We start from the raw sequence: 24606 nt of genomic DNA on the forward strand, positions 1-24606 counted from the left end.
TGCAATGTCTTGTATGCTGTGATCTTCCCTCATCTCAATAAGCTTAAATGATATATTCATGTACGTTGTACAAGCATGGCTATCAATTATAGTTGTCAGATCTTGCTCTTTTTATGTATTTCCTTCTTTACAGGGTTCTTATTACACGTATATTTATTTTGATTCTGGGCTCCTTTAGTCTTCGACAGAGTCAGAAGTACCATCTCCCAGAATGCATTTTGCTTTATCTCATGCACTTGGAAAACCAGTTTCCATGCTAATGTGACGCCCATCTTTAAAAAGGGCTCTAGCGATGATCCTGGCAATTACAGACCAAGAAGTCTAATGTCAGTACCAGGCAAATTAGTTAACTACAGTATAGAACAGAATTGTCAGATATGTAGATGAACATAATTTGGTGGGAGAAAATCAACATGGTTTCTGTAAAGAGAAATCATGCTTTACTAGAGTTCAACATGCATGTGTACAAGGGGGATCCAGTGGACGTAGTGTACTTAGATTTCCAAAAAGCCTTTGACAAGGTCCCTCACCAAAGGCTCTAGGGAAAGTCCTCTGAAGGATTGGTAACTGATAGGAAACAAAGGAATAAATGGAGTCATCGTGGATAGTTTTCTGAAAATATCCACTCAATGTACAGCATCAGTCGAAAAAGCAAATAATGTTAGGAATCATTAAAAAAGGAATATCTTATTGCCTCCATATAAATCCACGCTATGCCCACATCCTGAATACTGAATGTAGATGTGCTAACCTCATCTCAAAAAAAGATATTTTGGCACTGGAAAAAGTTCCGAAAAGGGTAACAAAAATGATTAGGGGTTTGGTACGGGACCCATATATAGAGAGATTAAAAAGACTTGGGACTTTTCATTTTAGAAAAGAGGAGCCGGAGGGAGAAATACGAAAGAGGTATATAAAATCATGACTGGTGTGGAAAAAGTGAATAAGGAAAAGTTATTTACTTGTTCCCAATTCACTCACCAAAATGAAATGAATAGGTATAGCAGGTTTCAAACAAATAAAAGGAAGTATTTATTCACACAATACAGAATCAACCTGTGGTACTCCTTCCCAGAGGATGTAGTGAAGACCAGGACTTGAACAGGGTTAAAAAAAGAGCTAGATAAATTCAAAAAGGATAGGTCCATCAATTCTTATGAGCCAGGATGGGTAGGAATGGGGTCTCTAGCCTCTGTCAGACGCTGTGAATGGGTGGCAGGGGTGTGATCACTGTTTATTCCCTCTGGAGCACCTGGCATTGGCCACCATTGGAAGACAGGATACTGGGGTACATGGACCTTTGGTTTGACCCAGTATGGCAGTTCTTATACATTAAGTATTTGGTCTTACAACAAGAAAAGACAATATCATCCTAACAATTGCTTGGAATTTAAGCTGCAATATAAGAAAGTGTTGCTAAAAAAAATGCAATCAATATGGAGTAAGAAAAGTGCAAATGCACTTCAGCATTTGTTGACAGATAATTTGTGTTTATTACTGTTTATATTGTAAGAATCAGACAGGGCAAAATACAGCTTTTTGTTATTGGGAAGAAAAAGGATATTATTACTTAAAACATCTAATTCATGCTCTTAGGCTAAAGATCTTTATGCTTTTTGACAAGTGTCTACCACCAATGCAGAATTCAATCAGAAACTTCATTTGTCGTCAAATACTACAGGATACACATTAAAAGACTTAGCAACTTGAGGAAAGTGAGAGGAGGGCAGGAAAAGTTAATTAACAACTACCAGCTTTAACATGAGTATCTTCTGGTTGCTTGGAATTCTGGATTCCAAAATAAAGGTGGCTGACAGACAATTTTTTCTTGGCACTTGCTGAAATAAACTGTCATAAATCAGATACATTAAACAGTAGAGACCAGATGCCACATGCTACCCAGAAAAATACCTATTAACTCTAAACCAAGATGTCAATGACATTACTCAGCCAGGAGAGAGAAGTTTCTGTCTTTGAGAGTCATAGAAGATGTTTTCTCCTATTTGGAACCCTGACATTAGGATTCACAAAACTAATTTAGTGTTGAATACTTACTCAACTGTTACTAACAAGCTACTCTGCTTCACTTATAACTCGTATGTTTTCTACATGGGTTCCACCACATAGACTCCATGACAGAATGTTGCATAAGCTCCTTAGACTGAATAGCAGTGTTGTCAGGCTGCCACCTTAGTATTCTTCTTGCCCTTAAAGTAATATTTGGGTATCTTCAATGTTACTTTAGGCAATGCATCTTTCCCTTGTTGCAAGGTATCTTCTCTCACAGGTAAGGTTATTTTTATAGGACGGTTAAACATGAGAATTTCAACAACTGATGGGCAAGTGTTTTTACCCATATTTTGAGGCCCACAAAGAAAAACAAACAGATCTTCAGACTATTTATATATTAAACTGGATATGAGTATTTGCAGATTTTCCTCCTCTTTACTTTAGCTGAAATCCTGTTCACCACCCCAGGCAAATACTCTCTTTAATATTATTACTCCCAGAGTACACAAATATTTTTACAAGACATTATTTCTGTTAGAGCAATCCTTATCACTGAAATGGTGCAAACAGACATATCTGAAAACTACCAAAAAATAAGTTTCACCCCCTCTATTAAAGTACAGGTAACATCTTCCTATAGAAATGTTTATGGATCCTATGTTATGCTCTTACTGATACTGCACTGAATAAACAGGATTGCATTTATGTTAACTGCTTTATTAGCTCTTTAAAGTGAATTAACAGGAAAAACCTGACAACTGTGGAATATCTCCAATACAAACTTCTTTAAAGATCCAGTACAGACAAACTACTTTTTCTCTCCTGAAATAATGGCATTTATTTTGGCCAGATCTGCAAATGACACTGTTGCAGAACCTCTCTGGGCAGGTCTTGCCTGAAAAAACAAAACAAAACAAAGGACTCATCTTTATATTCAAACAAAAACACACAAGCTTTTTTAAAAAAAGTCCCTTGGTTGCTTAGAACAAAAAAGGTGCTCTCTTATAAAATATGGGAAATATCGACATTCAAGCATAAAACAAAGGATGGACTTCATATTACCTGTGACTCTTGGAATTTCCAGCCTATCATGTAATAAATCTGAAATGTAGCAGGTACTGACCCATCATTATTTCCATACATTTCTATTAAAAAGAGAAATGGGTTTAATATACATTAGAGAATTAAGAATGAAATGCTGAACCTGACAACAGTTTTTGTTGAAAATGATACATTTCTGAAAGCTATTTTTACTTTGAGGAAAGGGGGACACTTAAAACTTTGATTGTAATACAGTACAGAAGATGAGATTCCCAACCATACAAAACATGAATCCATTTCAAAACTTTTGTAATTACTATTAAAAAGATACTACACAAGTAAGTGACACTCTTATGTTAAATATACAGAACGATATTGTGTCTTAAACATTAAAAAAAAAGGAAAATGGAAAAAGATACTCAGTATTGAAAGCTAAAAAGATAAACTATTAAATGTGTACTTTTACCTTGATATATTGCTGCAGCTGCTAACATTGTTTCTCTGTGTAGCATGTGTTTCCTATTCCAAGAACAGTTACTCTCCCCCATACCTAAAAATACGTTTCAGCTTTAAAAAAAGAAGATACAGCATATACCATGAGTTTGAAATTTTATATGTAAACCATGTTTATTTTAAGCAGAGGCAGAATTCTCCAAGTCCAATCATAAAAAGGTACAGTATACACAGATCTGATTCAAGGAAACATTTAAGATACATTGTGAAGGTACAAGTGATGCAAAGATTTTAGACTAAAACGTATGGTTTGTAAAGTTAGCTACTCACAGTACTGTTTTCCAGAAGACTTATTTTGCTATATAATGGTTTTGGGGTTTTTTTAAAAAAAAGCCAAGTTAGTCTGATTATTTTTAGAATTTGAGTACTGATGCTGACACCTACCCCTATACTATTATTTATGGATTTTAAAAAATTGATACTAAGTGGAAGTACAAAGTGGCAATACTGATATCTACAACTATTAACAAGGGTCTTCCAGTTTCCTCACACTTTGATTAAGACTCCCTTTTAAGTTCCTGAGCAGCTAACTTGAATATTTTGATTTTTAGGTAGCCTCTCATGAAAGATCATTTGAAATCTGTCCAGAGACTACGCCCTCTTACAGCACTCAACATTTCATCTGAAGAGTTGTACAGCAAGAGACAGAGCAGATTCCAAAGCTAGTGACCAGCAAGGGGAGCCTTAGGGAGACAACTAATTCTTCACTGTAGGGTGGGAAAAGATCAGGATTCTGGCTTCTGCTTCCCAGCACAGATATCCCAGGGAGAGGAGGGAGGAGATAATCCCTAGGTCCTCCAGAGTTCAAGAAAAAGATAATAATTCCTCAGGGGACTCTTTAAGAAGGAACTAGCGAACCTGCGGAGGGAAAGGAAAGAGGGAACTCTGCGAGATTGCATGGGGAGGAGGGGAACTGATTGGACGATAATAATTTAGGTACATAATTGATCAACATGTAAATTGAAACATTCCAAGGATAGAGTAAATACTTCCTCCTAATCAAGTACTTGCCTTGCAAATCTTCCATGATTTCAAACATTCCTGGATAGTTGACTTGAATTTCATCAGTATCCTAAAAAATGTGTAAGTGTTTACAAGTAACTATAGCAAAACAAGAAACTGTTATTTACTTTATTTTCTTTACAATTTGCAACAATATACACATATTTTACTACTTGTCTCCAGTTAATGCAATATAAAATCACACATTGGATGCCGGTGCAGCCTCTGACCATGGGGAGCTCAGGCCCCCCATAGACAGGGGCTGCTGCCATGAAGCAGCCTCTTTCCACAGCAGGCCTGGGCTCCTTGCTGCGGACAGAGGCTGCTGTGTGGGATGCTGACACAGCCTCTGTCTATGGGGAGCTTGCCCCCATTCCCTGACAGGGACTACTGCCGCACCATACTGTATTAGAGGCAGCAGCGTGGACTGGCTCCTACCTGCCACTTCACGCTGCTGCCTCTGTATCAGAGAGGGGCTAAAAGCATACTGGCTGCCACCCCCCGCCCTGAGGACTAACAAATAATTGTGTAACTGCTAAGATTTGGTACAGTTACACAATTATTAAACATTTAACATCTGTAATCAACAGTACATTTCTACATTTGTTTCCATGAAGAGAATCTGCCTTTGCTAAAGAATTACACCATCTATCCCATAAACAGAGCAAATAACCTGAGCATGCCACATATTACTTCCCTACTGAAAGGCTAATATGAACAAATCAATATCCTTTTATCCTAGAACCCAAGGAATTTAGTATTATTTTTTGGCACCACTCTTAATATTCTAGATGGTTTAACTCCTCATATTGATAATTACCACAGTCAACGTGTTAAAGCCAGCTCTTCCCAGCAGATGTCCTAAGTCAGTGACAGCAGTGAAGGGAGATATATGTGGAGCGAATCCTCCTTCTCTTTCAAGTTCTGCGAGCTGCAAAGAGCAGCGAAGTTCATACAGCGTTTCTCCTCCAAACATGGCACCAATAAATACTCCATTTGGTTTAAGGACTTGATGAATCTAAAATACAGGAAGTCCACTTGATATTTAAGATCTGCAACTGCTATTATTTGGTACAAAGTTATGACAAAAAAAATGTTCATATGTACAGACAGGATGAAATACTATGATCACTGAAATTGTGTTGAATTGAGTATCTTCTCCTCTCAGTTTCCAGCACTTGAAGTATTAGGGTTCAAGTAATAAGAAGCTTGGATGTTTTATTTCTGTTGGAGATTATATATCCTTAGTTCATTTTATACTGGAATATAACATATCTTGCAAGACTAGATAAAATAAATGAAAATGTTTGCTATACTGTACACCATTCACTCTGCTGTCTGAACTCAGCAGTAATCTGTATCTGTCAGACATCTTAATCAAATGTCTATCGTACACTATACCAAACTTCATTCAACACAATTTGTTTTTAAATGGCTGCAATGGCAGAATGCAACTGAATGAAATTTAATACCAAATGATGATTCAGGACCTGGTCCAATTTAGGGATATGAGCGAGTAATTGAGTACATGGTTAACCAATAAGCCTGGGCTCATTGGTTAACTCTCTCAATTACACGCAGCATCCTCCTCTTGCTGCCTCTGTATCAGAGGCAGTGTGGGAGGAAAGAAGAGCGAGCTGGTGTGCATGGGGATCTGGCTTACCCAATTAAATGCATTTTAACACCCCTAATCCAATTCCCATTGTTTTTGGAAAGTAAGGCAATTGTACTTTTAACTAACCATTTTCAAGTAAACATACCAGATTTTGTATATTTAAACACAGTAACTATATATACACAAGATGGACCTGAAGAATGTGCCTAGACTTCTGAGAAGAGAATCAGATTTTATTAATCTGAGGAGGTCCTGTCAATGTTTTTAGTAATGTAACAGGCTATAAAATCTACCATACTGACCCAAGGTTATTATTTTGCATTTGAGCCTCCAAGCAATTTCGAGGGAAACCAAGTACTACTAAATCATATTAAATCCAAAGCATCCCTATGCATAATCAAGACTATTATATCTGAATGGAAAAATCTTAACAGACACAAGAACATGTGCAACAATTTACTTGTGAACAGAAAACACAGTAGGATGGATTATGTATATTTGCCATATTTCTCCAGAGGTGTATTGAAAGTAGTTTGAATTGTAAGAGTTTAGGATAGATAAGTAGATTTTCTTTAGTTTCCGAAGTGATTTTTGTTCTTGCAAATGCATGACAAGCAGAAGAATTTGTGGTAACAGTCTGTCCTTAGATTGTATAATAGTATAACCCGTAAGCATCATCTCTGATCCAGAGATACCCCAACGTTGAAGGAACACAAACACTCAGATTCTTTGAACCCCCTCTACTGAGTGCCAAGCTTGCCAAGCTTCATAAATATTTTGCTTAGCAGCTTCTTACCTCTCTAAAAGCTCCAGGAAGGTCATTTACCCAGTGCAAACTAAAATACAAAAAGTGTACATTTTATGAAGGTTTAAGTGGCTTAAAAAAATTGAGTCAACTGTCACAGCAAAACATTTCAGAAGTTAAAGTAAAGAACTATCATCTACTATTTCCCCAACCAAGTTTATTTATTTATTTATACAAGTTGTCAAATATCTACACCACAAACTTGACAGTACTCAAGTATGACTAAATGCATATACAGTACTCTCAAAGATTTTTAAACTAGAAAATGATTGACCGTAGAAACAACATTCAAATACCATCCCTGTTAAACCCTTTATTTTCTTGTCTAAAAACATCACTATTTTCTAATTCGATTTTATAAACAATAATTTAACAAAATGATTAATACAAACCTTAAACTGCTAACAACAAGATCAAATGTGTCTTCTTTGAAGGGAAGGAATTCTTCATCAGCTATAACGCTGAAAGTGGGGATTTCAGATTCCGTAGTATTTTTCTGAGTCAGGTTAAAATAAATACACAATTTCAAACTGCACTTGAGGCTATATTTCTTTTGCTTCTCAGCATTATATGATTAAAGCATGGCAGGCAAAAGTTAGATGGTTACTCACCAGTGCATTCTCTGCCACATCCATTTGAATAAGTTTTTCAACTATTTCCTGAAATAAGAAATTCTGTCAAATACTTAAGACTTATAAACCAACAAGAGGTAACCTCTCTGAACACTTTAGGTGTCTTACAAATATTGTAAATACAGTAAGTAAAGAGAGACAACCTTTAAAATGAAAAAAAATCTGTCATGCTTTCTTCCCATACCATTTCCTCTAACAATGTTTGCTTCTTCAAATGCCTTCCTAATAAAACTATGCTTCCAAACATGTGCTAAAGCAGAAGTGGGCAAAAGGGCCTCCACAGGCCACATCTGGCCCACCAAGCGAACTGATTCAGCCCGTGGAGACCCTGCCGCTTCCCTGCCCCCAAGCCAATTGAGGCCTTGGGACAGGGGAGCGCACAAAACTTCCTCCCGCCCTGTGAGGAGCACACTGCACTTCAAAGTGCTACATGCTCTTCGTAGGGTGGGAGGAGACATCACTCGCTCCCCCACCCCCAAGCCCTGATTGGCCTGGGGGCGGGAGGAGTGCGCAAAGTTTCCTCTGCCCTCCCTCCACCCCGCAAGGAGCACACTGCACTTCAAATTGCCATATGCTCGCGCAGGGCAGGGGTAGGGCGAAAAAAACTTCGCGCAGCTCCCCTGCCCCCAGGCTCTGATTGGCGTGGGGGCAGAGGGAGCGTGCAAAATCTCCTCGCAGGGTGGGGGTAGGGCTGCAGGTGGCTTCAGGCGCTCCCCTCACCCCCAGGCTAATCAGGGCCTGGTGAGGGGAAGGAGGTGAGCTGCGCAAAACTTCTTTCATCCTGCCCCAGCACTTCAAAGTGCCACATGCTCCTCGCAAGGTAGAGGAGGCTTCGAGTGCTCCCCCGCTCCCAAGCCCTAATTGGCCTGTGGGTGGGGAGAGCACCTGAAGCTTCCTCCCACCTTACCCCCGCCCTGCAAGGAGCACGCAGCAAAGCACAGTGGGTGACTAGTGGGAATGGGGGGGGGGCAAAGGGGCTTGCCCACCCCCAGTCCAATCATGGTCTGAGTGGGCATCCTGGCCCCGCCCCTTCTGGTTTAGGCCCTGCCCCTTGCGGGGGGGGGGGGGGGGGGGGGAATTTTTGACGTGGCCCCCGGCCAAAAATTATTGCCCACCCCCATGCTAAGGTTAACAGATTTTTGGTATTTCAGACTGGGGGAGGAGCATAAAACAAATTTAAAAAGTGCACGCAGAGGAGGCCTTGCCAGGGCCCCACCTCTTATTTTGAGATAGGTCCAGCTTGAACACATGTGAAGATCTCATACCTGGCAGTATGTCATGGAGAAAGTGTTTCTTATTCGAGTGGTTGCTCATGTCCATTCGAAGTAGGTGTGCGCACCGCGTCTTCCGGAGCATTTTCCCTAGCGGTACCCATAGCGCCGGCAGGGCGGGGCATAAGTACCCTTGCCGGCGCTGCCCCACCTCAGTTCCTTCTTACCGCCGTGACGGTCGTTGGAGCGTCTCTATCTCTCTTAGTCTCTTAGATAGTTAATGGTTCCCGTTCCCGTTATTTTGTTGTCCCCAAACCGAAGGGAGGAGTCCGTCCCATCTTGGGCCTCCGAAATTTAAACAAGGCGGTCATAAAACACAGGTTCAGAATGGTGACCTTGGCTTCGGTCATCCCTGTGCTACAGTTAGGAGACTGGTACGCGACTCTCGACCTCAAGGACGCCTACTTCCACGTGGCGATCAGGCCCAGCCACAGGAGGTTCCTCAGGTTTATGGTGGGCCAATACCATTTTCAGTTTACAGTGCTCCCCTTTGGTTTATGTACGGCAGTGGTTGTCGTATTACTCCGCAAATAGGGGGTGCACGTGTTCCCGTACCTCAACAATTGGCTGATCCGAGGTCGCTCGTATGAGCAGGTAGAAGCTCACGTGGAACTCAAGAGCTCTCTTCCTAAGGTTAGGGCTCATGATAAACATCGAAAAGTCATCCCTGGCCCCCTCCCAGCAGATAGAATTCGTGGGAGCCTTCCTCGACGCAAGGGTGGCAAGAGCGTTCCTGCCCAAGAGCAGGTTCCTCTCCATAGTGGAGCTGATCTCAGGGTTAATTCAGTCCCCTATCACGACCCCTCAGGTCTGCTCCAGGCTCCTGGGCCATATGGCGGCGTGCACGTACACGCTGCACCATGCCAGAATGAGAATGAGACCCCTGCAGGCGTGGTTGGCGAAGGCCTTCAGCCAATCCAGGGGTCTTTGGGACTCGATAATCACAGTGCCCCCAGAAATTCTGGACTCCCTCCTATGGTGGACCCAGGAAACCGTGGTACGCAGTGGGGTTCCTTTCAATGCTGCTCCTCCCTCGCTTACACTGGTCACCGATGCATCCGACCTGGGCTGGGGAGCACACCTGGGGCGCCACAGGACTCAAGGCCTCTGGTCCCCTTCCGAACGAACCCTGCACATAAACGTCTGGGAATTGTGGGTGGTGAGGAGTGCCTGCGAAGCCTTCCTACCAAGGCTCTCTCACCACTCGATCCTGGTTTGTATGGACAACATAGCAGCGGTATTTTATCTCAACAAGCAGGGTGGGGCACGCTCACCTCCCCTCTGCAAAGAGGCCCTGCGACTCTGGCACCTGTGTGTCACGCATGATATCACGCCTCAGGCGGAATACCTCCTGGGGTGCAAAAACCTGCTAGTAGACACGCTGAGCAGATCCTTTGGAGCCCACGAGTGGTCACTCAAGGACTCTGTTCTCCGTTAGGTTTTCCACGGGTGGGGTTACCCCCGCCTAGACCTGTTTGCCTCGGCACACAATGCCAAGTGCAGGAACTACTGTTCCCTGCTGGGGCTGCCCTGACGACAGTGTGGCCAGAGGGCGTTCCCTATGCTTTTCCTCCATTCCCCCTAATTTCCAGGGTGTTGACCAGAGCGAGGACATTTCGGTCCTTGATCATTCTCATAGCCCCCAGGTGGCCCAGGCAGTTCTGGTTCCCCATCCTAGTGGACATGCTTATCCAAGATCCAATAGCACTCCCTCCAGTCCGGGACCTGCTAACTCAACCTTGGGACGAGTGGATCATGGTTCACCCGGATCTCCCGTCTCTCCACCTATCGGCCTGGTTTATCCGTAGTTGAACCAACCTGAAAGGGAATGTTCCCAGGAGGTCCAGATGGTGCTCCTCAGTAGCAGGAAACCCTCTACTAGACGGTCGTATGCTGCCAAGTGGCGGTGCTTCTCGTCTTTGGCGTCCCGGAGAGGAGTACACCTCTCCTTGGCTCCTATTCCAACTATTCTTGACTATCTTTTCCAGCTTCGGTCTAGTGGCCTGTCCTTTTCCTCTATCAAAGTCCATGTGGCATCTCTCTCCACCTTCCATGTTGGTATGGTAGGAGTCTCCCTTTTTTCTAACCCTGGTGGTTAAAAGGTTTTTTACTGGCTTGGAAAAGTTGTATCCCTCGGTGAGGGCCCCGCTTCCCGCCTGGGACCTCAATGTGGTCCTCCACAGGCTTATGTTACCCCCCTTTGAACTGCTGGCCACGCGTTCCCTGCAGCACCTTTCGTTGAAGATTGCTTTCATCGTGGCCATTATATCAGCTCAAAGGGTGTCAGAACTAAGGGCGCTAACTGTAGACCCGCCCTACCTTGTTTTTTCACATAGCAACGTAAGGCTACGGCCTCATCCAGCCTTCCTCCCGAAGATGGTGTCACCGGTCCACCAGTCAACCTGTCCCAGATCTCCCGTTTTTTTTCCCAAAACCTCACACCTCCCCTAAGGAGTGGGTGCTTCACTCCCTGGACGCTAAGTGGGCGCTGGTGTTCTACATTGACAGAACCAAGCCATTCCGTAAATCCCAACAATTGTTTGTTGCGTTTGGGGACAGGGTGAAAGGGTCGCCTATTTCGACACAAAGGCTATCAAGATGGGTGGTGCAATGCATCACAGAATGTTATCAACTGGCTGGTAAAACCCACCCAGGGTGAAGGCACACTACCAGGGCGCAGGCATCCTCGGTGGCTTTTGGTGCCCAGGTACCAATCACGGAAATTTGCAGGGCGGTCACATGGTCTTCCCTTCACACGTTTACAGCGCACTATGTGCTACCACAGCAGGCCAGGGAGGATGCAGGAGTGGACTCTGCAGTCCTCCAATCTGTAATGTAAATATGTCCTGTTGGCATTGTTCTTAATATGTGCCTTATCAGTGTTGGATTGTTCAAATAAATCCGTTTATTGTTCACCTCTCTTCATGACTCTGATGGTATGACTGCTCCGACCCCTCCTTCATGGGGTTAGCTTGGTAGTCACCTACTTCGAATGGACATGAGCAACCACTCGAAGAAGAAAAGAACGGTTACTTACCTGTAACTGTTGTTCTTCGAGATGTGTTGCTCATGTCCATTCGACTCCCACCCTACCTCCCCTTCGTCGGAGTGTCCGGCAAGAATGAACTGAGGTGGGACAGCGCCGGCAGGGGTACTTATGCCCTGCCATGGCAGCGCCACTCCAGGGGGCGCCCTGCCGGCGCTACAGGTACCGCTAGGGAAAACGCTCCAGAAGACGCGTGCACGCGGTGCGCACACCTCCTTCCAATGGACATGAGCAACACATCTCGAAGAACAACAGTTACAGGTAAGTAACCGTTCTTTTCTATTAATCCATTAAATCTTGCTACCTGAAAAATCTTCAACTTTACCCAAAAACCCATGGAAATTGATTGATTAATACATAGTCAGGGCAAGAAACGTCACTTATCAGAGGGGCTGAGGATTCTGCACTATCTTAGTTTCTGAAGAGCCTCTGGTGTATCTCAATAAGTGCATTACATTAATGTAGTTTTCACATAACCAGATGAACTAGAACAATGAAACTTATGAAAATCTTAATAGAGTACTTGGGAATAATAGTTTTAAAGTCTTTGTAGACTTTCAGTTTACACCATAAGCACTTTTACACTGTATACTATTTTAGATTTATTTGTATTTAATCACTTTGTCTACTCTATTCAAAGGTTAATTTAATCTGCTACCTCAAAATCAGATGAATTAACTTTAAGCCTTCTGTTTATGCCAAGACATAATGGACGTGTGTGTATATTCTGTATACGCTTGTTAACTGGACTTATCTATTGAAAAGCACAATGTTGCCTCTGAATGTTTGAGAGAGACAAGGTAGATTACCTATTATCTTTTATTGAACCAATTTCTGTTAGTGGAAGGTACAAGATTTTAAGCTCCTCTTCAGGTCTGGGCTGTGTGTGGCTCAAAAGCATGCACCTTCCACCAACAGAAGTTGGTTCAATAAAAGATAATAGGTAACCTACCTTGTGTCTCATATATCCTAGGACCAACTTGGCAACAGCACTGCAAACAACTGTAAGACAGTATTTTGATTTGACAAAAACACCACACACCCACACCGAGAAAACACGATCAACAAAGTGCAAATTCTGTGGGGTTGTAATCACTGATGACATTACAACAACTTCCAATTTTTTGTGCCATATAAAAACCCATCTGGGAAAGCACAGAGAGTACGAAAACTATCTGCAACAAACCAGGATCAATTCCGCCTCACAGCGTAAAATATCGGATTTCATTATATAGCATGATGATCAAGGGGTTTATGGAATAAATCATCCCAGATAAAGAAGACTAGTCAGTTCTTTGGTTAGGGAACTGATAATTGGTTGCACACTACCACTTTCAATAGCAGAAAAACCGCAGTTCAGGTGATTTTGTCATGTGATGGATCCCCAGTCACGAGAAATAAGTCGGTCTTCGGTTATGACAGAACTGGACAATTTGTACTATAATGTGAAAGCTGATGTGTTGGCACTTCTTACTGAGGTGGACACAATTGCACTGATGCTCGACATCTGGTCAGATAGAAGAACGAGAGGCTTTTGGGGAGTAACAGCCCACATGATAATAAGGTACGCACTTGAGACAAAATTGTTGTTGTGTGAAAGGTTCCTTGGCCAGCATACTGGTGAGAACATTGCAGAAGTGTTTGAGAACATGTGTGATTCTTTTAAAATCAAGGATAAAATTATATATGTTATAACAGACAATACTACAAACATGCGTAAAGCATTCACCATAGCATTTAACAACCATGAATCAGAGCAATAAATTGATATGCAAGATGACACTTTGGAAAATGAAGAATTATGGGAAGACAAACCCAAAAGTCGTTAGATCAGTCATCCATCCTGTAAACTGAAACGGACCTCCAATTAAGAGACTAAGTTGCTTTACTCATACTCTGCAACTCATTGTCGGGGATGGTCTCAATGAGGCGAAGTTATCTGGTGCCCAGGCAAAAGTGTCAAAAATCTGCAGCCTTCTTCACACAAGTACCCTATTCAAGGAAGCCTTTGAAAGAAGGTTTGGTCTTCAAGCTAGTCTTCCCCAAGCCAATGCCACCAGGTGGAACAGTACTCTCAGACAAATACAGTAAATGCTTTTTTGTCCCTGGATGAAGAAAAACTGAAGCACATGCTTGAAGAACAAAAACAGTATAATTTAAAACCCAGCCAGAGGGATTATTCCCAACTAAGAGAACTAGTGTTGCTAGAAATAGCCAGCTATTTCTAGATGCCACAGATAAAGTACAAGGTGAACAGCATGCTACGATTTCAGGAGTGAGGCCATCAATAATTGGACTATACCACCACCTTTTGGAATTTATTCCAACATACTTGGGAAACATGGTTACAGCTTTAAGAAGCAATATGAAAAACGTTTCATTGGCATTTGCATTAATGCTGGTTTGATACCATTATCAAATCCTTTGGATGACACAGAAAAATCACTATTGGCTTTCAGTCATTTCATGTACTTTCTGGCGGCCGTGTTAGACCCTAATTTTTGCTTCTGGTGGCTGGAAAAAATTAGTTCTGATGATGCTAAAACTAATGCTGTGAAAGCAGAAATTGTTTCACAACTTCAGCAGTTTTGTTCAAATCCTCACAGTCTGTCTGCCTCTAGCTGTACTGGCTCTGACAATGTCTCAAACTCTGATGCTGATGGCCCACTAGTTAAAAAAATCAAAACATGCATCCTCACTGTACGTTTATCGAAGGCCAGCTAACACCACAGCCAGGAAATTTTGATGATGAGCTGCGGCATTATCAAGAGCTTGCTGCTAAGATACCCACCAACAGATCATGGAATTGATGTGATGTCTCTGGAAAAGTCATGGAGAAAGCCTTCCATTGTTGCACAAGGCTGCTATGAGTGTGCTTATGGTTCCTGCCAGTACTGCACCGATTGAAAGGGTGTTTAGCCAAGGAGGGATTGTAATGCGTCCACATTATGCCAGACTGGGTGATAATATGGTGGAAGAGATAATATTTCTCAAATGTCATACTGAATACTAACTTTGTTCATGAATGAAGACTTTTTTTTTCTAATTTCATTTTGTGCATCTAGTTTTACATAGATGTAGCTCAAGGCTGCTATGAATATGTTTGTATAAATACATAAAGTGTGCAGTTTACCACCTTTTAGCTGAGTAGTCAAAAACTAAACAAGACTACTAGTATTTAGCAAGTATGATTTGGATTTATGTTAATAAATGAAAACAGATAGTGATTACTGTTATTTATCAATATTGATGGCTTGTACAAAAGTGACTTGACATTTTTTAAATTAAGCCTTGAGACTCAACTTGGGACTTGACTCAAAAGTGACTTTAGGGACTTGAGACTTGAACTGTAGTGACTTGAGACTCGACTTGGGCTTGACAATGACGACTTGAAGACAACACTGGGTGTTACCATCTACTAAGTATTCAATGATCTCTGAAAGGAATCACTGGTCTCAGTTCCATTCCTATTAGAAAGACAGTTCCCATCACAAAGCCACTATTATAATTGCTATCTTTGTTGGGAGCTTTAAATGAGGTGACAAAGATTAAACTATCACTGCTACTGTCTTCTCTACATTTTTCATGGCAATACTTTCTGGAGGGGTGGGGATGATATCTTTTAACTATGACTTCAGAATTAAGAAGCAAAAAGTTACCTCTGAGATTTGGAAGAATTACGTTTCATCTGGGAACAGCACATCATTACCAGAATGATCCTGTATTATGTTTAGACACTAGTACAAACATACAGTACCTTGTTGAGATACTGAGCTACGTAGCCACTTCCAGAACCAACATCCAAAGCAAGAGGGAACGTTCTTAAAAAAAAAAAATTAATTATTTAGCATGCAAGTGCAATTATATTTCGTGAATTTATGAAGTTCAATATATCTTTTCTGACTAAATAGGATTCCAATTAATGTCAGTATAAACACCTCAAAATAATTTTCCTTTGGTGTATATTGCCCGTATTTCCTTTAATGGCACTTGATGTATGCAATTTAAGGGTCCCCCCCCCGCCCCATTCATGACTTCAGATGTATGTTTTCTTTCCACGATACTTCTAGAAAATAAAAATAAGCAACTTCATTATATGTTCTTAGAACATAAAAGATATAAGGGTTTAATTTTCAAGCTTCTATAGAATAAAACGCTGGCCTCCAAAATAAGTGAACATTTGAGGACAATAAGGACATTTCACACAATTTTAAAAATTCTCATTCTCACTCTACTTCCTCTACCTTTGGTGAATGTGTAAGTCAAACTCGTGCAGAATTAAAATTTGTGAACCATCCATATAGTACTGACTTCCTGAATTGGAAGACATATTGTTATATTGCCTCTGCTGTTGCTCACAGTTTTGTGATATAGCAGTAAAGAACTATTCACAGAATGTTCAATTTCTACAATAGAACCTCCAAGTCATGAATAGGAATGTACAATCCCATTATTTGGTTAACTGGTTAAACATATTGTTTAACTAGTTAACCAATTAAATTGAGGTGAGTGAGGTCATGTCACAGTTGGAGCATCCCTGGCCTGCTGAGCATCCAAGTCTGCCACTGGCAGGGGCTGCTCCAGCCCTGTTCGCGGCATGAACCCTGTGGGGCTGAAGCAGCCCCCTGCTCACAGTAGGCAGGAAGCTGCTACAGCCCCCGTTGGTTAACCTAAACGGGTGAGGCTTACCCGTTAAACCTTCACATCCCTAGTCATGAACACCTGGGTGGTTATTTGCAATTCTCAACTGTTCGTAACTCCCAACAAAACATTAAGTTTTTTCTTTCAAAAGTTTACAACTGAACATTTACTTAATACAGCTTTGGAACCTTAGTTGTCAGAAGATAAATGCTGATTTTAAGCATCCTAAATGAAACAAGCATGGAAATAGTTTTTTTTACCTTGTAACATCTTTTAAACGTTTCCCTTTACCATTTTAGTAGTTATGTTTAGCAAAGTACTGCACTGCCCTACTCCCCCAAACTCTGTTCTCTCTCTCCTGCTAGGAGAACAGGAATGAGAGGGGAAAGGCAGGGGAGGAGGAATTCACATTCAGACATCTAATAGCTACAGACTGAAACAGATCCCTTCTTATATAGTATTCAAGACAGTGCTCTAATAGTCGTCACACCAATCTTTCCACTCCTATTTTGTGCCCTCTTCACTGCACACACCCCCATATAGCAAGCAGAGACTAGGCCTATTCTAGGATTTTACTCCTGGATCTTGCTTAGCTCTCTAAGAACTTGTGGCCAGTAAGTTTGCCAACTCTGATATTATAGGAATACTTAAAACTCCTGAGAACAGATATTTTACTGAAAGGACATAAATCTAAGTTCTGTTTGAAAGTGTTTTAACACAAACAAGACCTACAATTCCTGTAACTGAAAGATCCGAAGAAAATATTACTTTTTTGTATATTTCACAGTATTCTATCTATAATCAGCTTTGCTATTTTTCCTGAATAGTCAACTCATTTACTTTCTCCAAATATGAGTCTTATACAACAGAGGAGTAGGAGAAAAAAAAAGAAAATATAAGAAAATGTGGTGACTGAACTACAAAAATTGATATAGTATGAGAATCTACTTTAATTAATGCTTTTAATGGGGTAGATTCCAGAGTCAAAAGATACTAGGTATCTTGCTCTCAAGATTAACAACTTACCTGGCAATGTCAAACACCCGGTCTGCTACTCTGCCACCAACCTAGAGAATTGCAAGAGGTAAAAATGTGGGGATTATAAATATGCATTAACATTCTGCTTCCCATCCCTGTTTTCCCTGACTATGTCTATACTATGGGGTTTTTCCAGGGTACCTCCGCCACATCCAAGGAATACGTTTACGGAAGAGCAAATGTATTCTTTCAGGGAACCCTGTATATCTCGTCCTACGATGGATAAGGGCTCCGCTGAAAGAGGAGGCTTTTCTGCCATTTGGCCCCATCTAGACTGGGCCAAATGGTGGAAAAGCCTTTTCCAGAAAAGCGAATGGAAAGAGCTGTGCAATTTGCATAGCTTTTCCCAACAAAGGACTATAGCGTAGACCTAGCCACTAAGAGTAGAAGGCTCTTTTGCTGGCAGTGCAGGGTCGGGACTAGAGGTAGGACTTATAAGAAGTAGAGATGTAAAAGGTTAACCAGTTATCTGGTAAGCATTCCCCTACCGGCATGCTTACTAGGGAAATCAGTATACAGCACCCAGCCCAATTGGAGCAGGGCCCCTCACCTCTGTCCATGGCACACTATGGGTGGGGGAGCTGCTCCAACCTGGCCACTGCACAAAACAGCAGGCCGGTTAACATTTTACACAGGATTTTACATCCTTAGTTAGAAGGTCAAATCAAAGAAGCCTGTGCCTGGGTCTACACTGGAAAGCTGTCCTAGCATAAAACACACTTCTTTTCAGCACAGCCTTGCATGCATCCATACTTACTTTTGTTACCTATGAACAGGGCTCGAGGAACTGTGGCGAGATCTACTCGCCAGCCCCACACCGCACATGGGCCAGCCCGGCACTGCGCATGCGCACAACACCGGTGAACGGGGCAACCAGCTGAAATCTACTCGCCACAGGTGAGTAGATATGATTTGTCAAGCCCTGCCTATAAGCAAAACCTCTCTGCTTCATATGGCATATTTTTTCTCAGTTTCAGGAGCAAAGCCCCCTGCTTGTAGAGTTTTGTGCAAGCACAGCAGCAGAGTGGATATACACATACCTATACCAACATAAGCAGTACACCTGCAATCACACAATACTATATTCTCTTCAGGAGCAACCTGTTGGTAGTACTTTCACACTATGCTGCTCAGGAGTCAAAGCTATCAGAAATCCACCATGAATTACCTGTTCCCACAGGAACAAGAATATTACCATCAACTTGGCAAAAGATAGCAAAATTGATTCTCCTGGCAGAATCTCAGTGCCTTGCAAAAGTGGAAGGAGCTGAGGAAGGAATATACAAGATGAAGAAAAATGAGTTTTTGGGTCACTTGTCTGACCTGTGCCTTTTATGAATTGGATGTGTTACTTATCAGGTACCCTACCAGCTTCACTGTAACCACTGTGGACACTTCACATCCTGAAGAGAAGGAAGTGCATATTCTAAAGAAGAAAAACATCTCTCCCCTTTCCTCCTGCCAGCACATAAGGAAAAGGTTTCTGGCAATGGACAGAAAGGGGATAACCAGGTCAAGTATACCCAGAAGTCAGACCCTGAACACCTTACACGTTAGCACCCATCACCAGGGCTTGACAAATAATACAATCTACTTGCCCATGGCAAGTAGATTGTAACCCGGAAGAGCCGGGTTCAGGTGATCTGCGCGTGCGCAGATCGCCGGACAGAGCAGCTGGCGAGTGGGGCTCACCGCGGTTCGGCGAGCCCTGCCCATCATCCATGAAGAGAGATGCATGTGATCAGTAATGTTCAGGAAGCAGGAACATGCCATTCCTTTGCCTGCAGGCACAATTTCACTGCTCCCATTGGCAAGAAACTGAAAACCACAATCACTGGGAGCTGCAGCAGGCCAGGGAGGTGGGGTGCCTGTGGAAAATGAACATCAGCAAAAATTCTCATGGCTCCCAATCAAATGCCCATCACTGATATAAACCACATTGTAGGTTGATGCTTCTTAATTGGTGGTGTAGACTATCAGGTTGCTTGGCTATCATGCTAATAATATGATTGTGTTGATTTAGATTAATTCATTAATATATTAATGGGTAGATTTAGTATAGAGGTAATAGTTAAGAGCTGTAACACAAGAAATCTGCTAAAGGCCATTTGCATGATCAGCAGAAGCTAAGGTTAGCAGATTTCTGCGGCTGAGATACTGATCTATCCCAGACACAGGTCATAGCTTCTTTAGAGCTTCTATGGACTGAAAAGGGGAACTTACGTCTAGGACCTTTCACTCACATAGGATGGTAGGGAAAATACCCTCAGACTCAGCAGATACATTATTATATAAAAGTCCCAAAATAACTGGCTCAGGCTATAATCAGGACACAGGATATGATAAATGACCTAACACCTAATAAATGGGCTAACACCTAAGATTGTTCTAGAAGGAATAATCTAAGAATATGGTATGGAAATATGGATGTACATTTGCTATCTAAATTGGGGTGTTTGTGACTGTGCTAACTGTATTAATAAACTATATTTAGAAATTCTTGTATATTTACATAGTGTGTGTTGCAACTGTGCACATCAGGGTTCCCAACCGCAGAATAACTGAATACTGGGCCTGATCCTGGGACAGAGAACCTGTCAACCCTAAAGATGGTAATTACAAATTAAAACATAATAATCTTACATCAGGCAACAGTGACAAATTACTGTTGCACATTCAGAAAAACCTGAAAGAGCTGAAGTGGCATTTCCCTATACTTCTTTTCCTCCTACACAGCCACAAGCAGCATTTTCATTACTCCTCCCCCCATTTATCTATTATGACAGTTACATGCTTAAGTCAGTGGTCTCACATTATCATAGAATACTAGAACTGGAAGGAACCTCAAGAGATCATCAAGTGCAGTCCCCCACCCTCATGGCAGGACTAAGCAGGTCTATATCATCTCCGATAGATGTCTGTCTAACCTGCTCTTAAATATCTACAGTGATGGAGATTCCACAACTACGCACTAGGCAATTTATTCTAGTGTTTCATCACCCTGACAGTTAGGAAGTTTTTCCTAATGTCTAACTTAAACCTCCCTTGCTGCAGTTTAAGCCCATTGGTTCTTGTCCTATCATTAGAAGCCAAGGAGAACAATTCCCCCCCATCTCCCTGTCACACCCTTTTGGATACCGGAAAACTGCTATCATGTCCCTTTAAATAACGACTAGTCTAGCAGCACCTTAAACACTAACAAAACATGTAGATGGTATCATGAGCTTTCATACGTACAACCCGCTTCTTCAGATGAATGGAGTATTAAAAGTCCAGTTCCAAAATAAATAGGAGATCGGACGGGGGGGGGGGGCGGGGGGGGGGAAGAATCGTGAATTATAGTGTTCATGTTACAAGAAGCTGATAGAAAAAATGAAAATTGTTCTTAAGTTCCCAGTGTTTAGATGGTTAAGCCATTAAGATGTGGAAAGTAGTGTGCTAGCCAGGTAACGTCAATATTCATACCTTTGTGATGGCTCCCAAACTTCTGAATGAAGTTAAGTTCTAACGCTTCCCTGCGTATTTGGCTTATGGAATTGGCCTGAAACAACATGGTGACTTTGAGATCCATTAATGAGTGCCTGGGCAGGTTAAAGTGTTCTCCAACAGGTTTCTGTATGTTGCCTTTTCGGATATCTGATTTGTGTCCATTAATTCTTTCCCGTAGAAACAGTCCAGTTTGGCCAATATATATAGCCGAGAGAGATTGCTAGCACTTGATGGCATAGATCACATAAGTGGCTGTGCAGTTAAAGGAGCCCCTCATGTAGTGGCTGATATGGTTGGGTCCAGTGATGAAATCCCTTGTGTAGGTGTGTTGACAGAGTTGGGACCAGGGCTGACTGCAAGGGTAGGTTCCTGGATGATTATGATGGAGGTGTGCTGCGCGGTTACTTGAAAGAATTTGTTTGAGGTTAAGGGGTTGTCTGTAGGCAACACCCACATGGCTCCACAATATGCCAACGTCTTTATGGCTGATCTTGAACGATGTTTCCTGAGCTCTCGCCCTCTAGCACCCTTACTCTGCTTACATTACATTGACATGTTTATCATATGGACCCACGGGAAAGAGACGCTTGAAGAATTTCACAGGGATTTCAACAACTTCCACCCCACTATCAACCTCAGCCTGGATCAGTCCACAGGAGAGATCCACTTCCTTGACACTACAGTACAATTATATGATGGACACATTTCCACCACCTTATACCAGAAATCTAATAACCGCTACACTCACCTTCACGCCTCTAGCTTCTATCCAAGACACATTTCTCAATCTATTGTTTACAGCCAAGCCCTAAAATACAACCGGATTTGCTCCAATCTCAGTTTCCAGAATCCATATAGAGCATTCTTAAAACTGAAATACCCAGCCAGAGAAGTGAAAAAACAGATCAACAGAGTAACATGAACACTCTAATTCACTATTTTCCCCCTTCCTTCCCCATCCCATCTCCTATTTATTTTGGAACTGGACTTTTAATACTTCATTCATCTGAAGAAATGAGTTGTACCCACGAAAGCTCATGATACCATCTGTATGTTTTGTTAGTCTTTTAGGTGCTGCTAGATTATTCGTTGTTTAAGGTTTTCCAATTACAGATCCCTCTGAAGCTTTTTATCATGTCCCTTCTCAGTCTTCTCTTTTCCAAACTAAACAAAACCGAATTACTTCATTCTTCCTTCAGAGCTCATGTTTTCTCGACCTTTAATCATTTTTGTTGCTCTTCTCTGGGCCTTCTCCAATTTCTCCACATCTTTCTTGAAATGTGGTGCCCAGAACTGGACACAATACTCCAACTGAGGCCTAATCAGTGCAGAGTAGAACAGAAGCATGACTTCTTGTGTCTTGCTCACACATCTGTTAAAGCATCTGAAAATCATGTTTGCCCTTTTTTTAAAAAACAACAACAACAAGGGTTACACTGTTGACTCATATTTAGCTTGTGGCCCACTATGACCCCTAGATCCCTTTCAACAGTACTCCTTCCTAGATGGTCACATCTCATTCTGTATGTCTGAAATGGATTATTCCTTCCTAAGTGGAGTACTTTGCATTTGCCCTTATTAAACTTCATCCTATTTAGCTCAAACCATTTCTCCAGTTTATCCAGATAATTTTGAATTATGACCCTATCCTCCAAAGCAGTTGCAACCTCTCTCAGCCTAGTATCACCTGCAAACTTAGTAAGTGTACTCTTTATGCCATCATCTAAATTGATCGGGAATGCTGAATGCACTCAAATTAACCAGTGACTGCCCCAGTTTAGAAACCCATTTTGAGCATCCAATTTGTACTCTAACCCAGATACACCTCAGGGTTTATGAGGCCTTATGCCACTTGTGTCCTATGTTTCAAGGCAGCTCGGGGTGGAATGGAGGAGCGATAATGTGATTTTTAAGAGATGTGATTTTTATCATTTTAAACAACAGATAATGAAATATTTTAACTAAGAGCCTGTAGACCAGTGGTTCTCAAACTTTTTGGGCTCCGGAGCCCTTTACATGCGTAAAAATTTATGCGGAGCTCCAGCAGTCCACTGATTGTATGTGTTGTACAGGCAGTCCCCGGGTTACGTACAAGATAGGGACTGTAGGTTTGTTCTTAAGTTGAATTTGTATGTAAGTCAGAACTGCTACATATTGTAGGGGAAACTCTAGCCAAATATTTCTCCAGAGCTTGTATTATTCTCCCACACCTCACTTCCCTCAGTCCTTTATTCTCAAGCTGAGGTGTCTGCTGAGAAAAGCCACTCCGCGTCTCCCTGGTCTGCTGGGGGGAGGGGGAACGCTAGCTTCGCAGCGCCCTGGTCTGCTGGGGGGGGGGGGGGGAGGGCGCTAGCTTCGCAGCTCCCTGGTCTGCTGGGGGGAAGCAGCTAGTGCGGGGTTGCCTCACCCCGTTTGTAAGTAGGGATCCGCTGTAAGTCGGATCCATGTAACCAGGGGACTGCCTGTACTTATATGGAGCCCCTGTGGTCCACTGACTGTATGTTATACCTGGCAATGGTTGCAGTTTGTCAACCTCCTGGAGCCCTCTTACAGAGCCCTGGGGCTCTGCGGAGCACAGTTTGAGAAACACTGCTGTAGACTAAGACTTATGGGGGGGGGGGTGAGGGGGTTGGTAAATGCTTGTAAAATGGCTTCATTACCATTTGAGTGGCTCTTTCACAGGTTGAATTTCCTGCTAATAGCTCTGACAGGCTTTTTCCTCACTGAACTAGCTCACCTCCTGAGGAAGCAGAGCTGCAGACCAAGGATCGGGAGAGGCGGGTGGAAGGACAAGAAGACGCAGCTGGTGCCTCAAATTATCAGCTGCGTGTTATGAGTAGGGCAAGGACAACCCTGCTCTGATCATCGACCCCCACCCCCACGCACTGGGCGGCAAGCACATGTGCGGGAAAGACACCTGGCAACGAACACACGTGAAGGCCCAGCTGCCACCAGCCGTCCAAGGCACAAGCTCGTAGCCAAAGGGACGGCAGCGGCTCTCGGGCGGGCGATGGAGCGCGAGGGCCGCGAAGAGCCGCAGGGCGGGGAGCTGCTCCCCGGGTCTCCCCGCCCCTCTGACCACCGCGCAGAACCGGACCCCGTCTCCCCGCTCCCCCGTCAGCAGAGCGCGGCCCGGCCTCACCTCCTCCCTGAGGTAATTGTACTTGGCGGGCTCGGGCTGCAGCGCCGCCCAGTTCTTCTGCTTCCGCTTCAGCGCTCGGTCAAAGGGGCTCCGAGCCCCGGCGGAGGACGAGGCGGCGGCGGCGGCGGCTTCTTCCCCCGCCCAGAAGCGACGGCAGCAGCCGGCCCGTAAGAGAAGGGAGCCGAGCCCCCTGACAAGCGCCCCCATGAGGGGGCAAGTAACGGGCTCTCGCTCCCGATGAGGGAACCTCCGAACAGCGAGCACCGCGCATGCGCTACACTCCCCGCCCCCTTCCCAGGAGAACCGGGCAGCGGCCAATAGTGCCGACGTCACGCACGCGCGTCACAGCCGAGAACGTGAG

At 43.0% G+C, this 24606-nt stretch overlaps 2 protein-coding genes across 4 annotated transcripts in view; one reads left to right on the forward strand and one right to left on the reverse strand.

Annotated features, from left to right (window-relative positions):
- The window catches only part of SEL1L2 (SEL1L2 adaptor subunit of SYVN1 ubiquitin ligase), a 63421-nt gene extending 59168 nt beyond the window's left edge, over window positions 1–4253 (forward strand). For all 3 annotated transcript variants that reach the window (XM_025180472.3, XM_075925635.2, XM_089776904.1), the window contains one exon: window positions 4116–4253. In XM_025180472.3, coding sequence (XP_025036257.3) covers window positions 4116–4190 — 75 coding nt within the window. In that variant the 3' untranslated portion in view covers window positions 4191–4253. The remainder of the gene's footprint in view (window positions 1–4115) is intronic.
- Window positions 1470–24592, reverse strand: NDUFAF5 (NADH:ubiquinone oxidoreductase complex assembly factor 5). The gene is made up of 11 exons (XM_006114700.4): window positions 24246–24592; window positions 17603–17643; window positions 15693–15756; window positions 7598–7645; window positions 7379–7482; window positions 6978–7017; window positions 5387–5584; window positions 4576–4636; window positions 3518–3601; window positions 3073–3155; window positions 1470–2905 (listed from the first exon to the last, which is right to left on the reverse strand). Exons 1-11 carry the CDS (start codon window positions 24450–24452, stop codon window positions 2819–2821), a joined length of 1017 nt encoding a protein of 338 aa, XP_006114762.4. The 5' UTR covers window positions 24453–24592; the 3' UTR covers window positions 1470–2818.
- Window positions 24593–24606: the final 14 nt, after the last annotated feature.

Source organism: Pelodiscus sinensis, chromosome 3 (genome assembly GCF_052426305.1).
Source record: "Pelodiscus sinensis isolate ZL-2025 chromosome 3, ASM5242630v1, whole genome shotgun sequence".
In the NCBI taxonomy this organism is placed as follows: domain Eukaryota; kingdom Metazoa; phylum Chordata; order Testudines; family Trionychidae; genus Pelodiscus; species Pelodiscus sinensis.